This window comes from Limulus polyphemus, unplaced genomic scaffold (genome assembly GCF_000517525.1).
Source record: "Limulus polyphemus unplaced genomic scaffold, Limulus_polyphemus-2.1.2 Scaffold1739, whole genome shotgun sequence".
Classification (NCBI taxonomy): Eukaryota; Metazoa; Arthropoda; class Merostomata; order Xiphosura; family Limulidae; genus Limulus; species Limulus polyphemus.
In genome coordinates, this window is record NW_013667349.1 from 27,078 (window position 1) to 30,593 (window position 3,516).

Here is a 3,516-nt window from a genome sequence, read left to right on the forward strand (position 1 = left end):
AAATAAATATAAATCTTTAAAATTACCTGCTTAAATAAATATACATCTTTAAAATTACCTGCTTAAATAAATATACATCTTTAAAATTACCTGTTTAAATAAATATAAATCTTTAAAATTACCTGTTTAAATAAATATACATCTTTGAAATCACCTGTTTAAATAAATATACATATTTACAATTACCTGTTTAAATAAATATACATCTTTAAAATTACCTGTTTAAATAAATATACATCTTTAAAATTACCTGCTTAAATAAATATACATCTTTAAAATTACCTGCTTAAATAAATATACATCTTTAAAATCACCTGCTTAAATAAATATACATCTTTAAAATTACCTGTTTAAATAAATATAAATCTTTAAAATTATCTGTTTAAATATAAATCTTTAAAATTACCTGTTTAAATAAATAGACATCTTTAAAATTACCTGCTTAAATAAATATACATCTTTAAAATTACCTGCTTAAATAAATATACATCTTTAAAATTAGCTATACCTACAAAATATGGAGAGTTTTCCAAATGTTTCAAACAATTAGCATACTCTAGGCTACTTGTCTCTCAACACAGACAGTGTTATCTAGGTTACATGTTTTCCAACACAGACAGTGTTATCTAGGTTACATGTTTTCCAACACAGTGTTAGCTAGGTTACATGTTTTCCAACACAGAAAGTGTTATCTAGGTTACATGTTTTCCAACACAGACAGTATTATCTAGGTTACATGTTTTCCAACACAGACAGTATTATCTAGGTTACATGTTTTCCAACACAGAAAGTGTTATCTAGGTTACATGTTTTTCAACACAGACAGTATTATCTAGGTTACTTTTTTTTCAGCACAGTGCTATCTAGGTTACATGTTTTTCAACACAGTGTTATCTAGGTTACTTTTTTTCAGCACAGTGTTATCTAGGTTACATGTTTTTCAACACAGTGTTATCTAGGTTACTTTTTTCAGCACAGTATTATCTAGGTTACATGTTTTTTCAACACAGTGTTATCTAGGTTACATGTTTTTCAACACAGACAGTATTATCTAAGTTACTTTTTTTCAGCACAGTGCTATCTAGGTTACATGTTTTTCAACACAGACAGTATTATCTAGGTTACTTTTTTCAGCACAGTACTGTGTTGAAAAACATGTAACCTAGATAACACTGTGTTGGAAAACATGTAACCTAGATAACACTGTGTTGAAAAACATGTAACCTAGATAAATCAAGTTTGTAGATTATATAACCCCACATCAAGTTTGTAGATTATATAACCCCACATCAAGTTTGTAGATTATATAACCCCACATCAAGTTTGTAGATTATATAACCCCACATCAAGTTGGTAGATTATATAACCCCACATTAAATTGGTAGATTATGTAACCACATACTTTGTTGGGTCATTATGTAAGCCTACATATAGTCGGTTGATTATGTAACCCCTTATTTAATTGATTTGTTGATTATATAACCCCACATATTTTGACTGATTATGTACCCCACATATGGTTGATTGAATATGTAACTCCACATTTAGTTGGTTGATTGTGTAAACCCACATTTAGTGGGATGATTGTGTAAACCCACATTTAGTTGGATGATTGTGTAAACCCCCTTTTAGTTGGTTGATTGTGTAAACCCTCATATGGTTGGTTGATTGTGTAAACCCACATTTAGTTGGATGATTGTGTAAACCCCCATTTAGTTGGTTGATTGTGTAAACCCCCATTTAGTTGGTTGATTGTGTAAACCCACATTTAGTTGATTGATTGTGTAAGCCCCCATTTAGTTGGTTGATTGTGTAAACCCACATTTAGTTGGATGATTGTGTAAACCCCCATTTAGTTGGTTGATTGTGTAAACCCCCAATTAGTTGGTTGATTGTGTAAACCCACATTTAGTTGATTGATTGTGTAAACCCTCATATGGTTGACGTAGTACATTAAACTGCACATCATTGTAGCTTCAGTTGGATCATCCTATTATTTTATGATAATTTTTAGTTAAAACAATTTTTCATAAGTCATGAAATGAGAGACCTTAATACAGAAACAAATTATTTACTTAATCAGGTTTCTGGCTTATATATTGATGCTAGTGATGGATCTGAACCTGATTTAGTCATTTCCACCGGTTGGTGTAGATTTACAGCAGAGACTGCACAGGGTGTAAGTATTAAAATAGTTTTTTACTGTAGATTTACAGCAGAGACTGCACAGGGTGTAAGTATTAAAATAGTTTTTTACAACTTGACAAAAACAAAAAACCTCGTATGCTGAGTAACATTCGTGATAACAATTTATACAAATATACCTGTTAAGAGTTATACTGTAATATTAAAAACCAAGTACTCTACTCTAGATAACACTTTGAATGTGTTGAAAAACAAGCAACTTAGATAACACTTTGTCTGTGTTGAGATACAAGTAATCTACATAACATTGTTTGTGTTGAAAAACGTGTAACCTAGATAGCACTGTGCTGAAAAAAAAGTAACCTAGATAATACTGTCTGTGTTGAAAAACATGCAACCTAGATAGCACTGTGCTGAAAAACATGTAACCTAGATAACACTGTGCTGAAAAACATGTAACCTAGATAACACTGTGTTGAAAAACATGTAACCTAGATAATACTGTGTTGAAAAACATGTAACCTAGATAATACTGTGTTGAAAAAAAGTAGCCTAGATAACACTGTGCTGAAAAACATGTAACCTAGATAGCACTGTGTTGAAAAACATGTAATCTAGATAGTACTGTGCTGAAAAACATGTAACCTAGATAACACTTTGAATGTGTTGAAAAACAAGCAACTTAGATAACACTTTGTCTGTGTTGAGATACAAGTAATCTACATAACACTGTTTGTGTTGAAAAACGTGTAACCTAGATAGCACTGTGCTGAAAAAAAAGTAACCTAGATAATACTGTGTTGAAAAAAATGTAACCTAGATAACACTGTGTTGAAAAACATGTAACCTAGATAACACTGTGTTGGAAAACATGTAACCTAGATAATACTGTGTTGAAAAACATGTAACCTAGATAACGTGGGGTTATATAATCTACCAACTTAATGTGGGGTTATATAATCTACCAACTTAATGTGGGGTTATATAATCTACAAACTTAATGTGGGGTTATATAATCTACAAACTTAATGTGGGGTTATATAATCTACCAACTTAATGTGGGGTTATATAATCTACAAACTTAATGTGGGGTTATATAATCTACCAACTTAATGTGGGGTTATATAATATACCAACTTCATGTGGGGTTATATAATCTACCAACTTAATGTGGGGTTATATAATCTACAAACTTAACGTGGGGTTATATAATCTACAAACTTAATGTGGGGTTATATAATCTACAAACTTAACGTGGGGTTATATAATCTACAAACTTAATGTGGGGTTATATAATCTACAAACTTAACGTGGGGTTATATAATCTACAAACTTAATGTGGGGTTATATAATCTACAAACTTAACGTGGG

The 3,516-nt window shown here is 30.7% G+C and overlaps 1 protein-coding gene across 1 annotated transcript in view; it reads left to right on the forward strand.

The window, feature by feature from the left end:
• The window catches only part of LOC106464771 (synaptic vesicle glycoprotein 2C-like), a 30,279-nt gene that overhangs the window by 14,816 nt on the left and 11,947 nt on the right, over positions 1-3,516 (forward strand). The window contains exon 8 of the mRNA XM_022392572.1: positions 2,084-2,179. Within this exon, the coding sequence (XP_022248280.1) occupies positions 2,084-2,179 (96 nt within the window). The remainder of the gene's footprint in view (positions 1-2,083; positions 2,180-3,516) is intronic.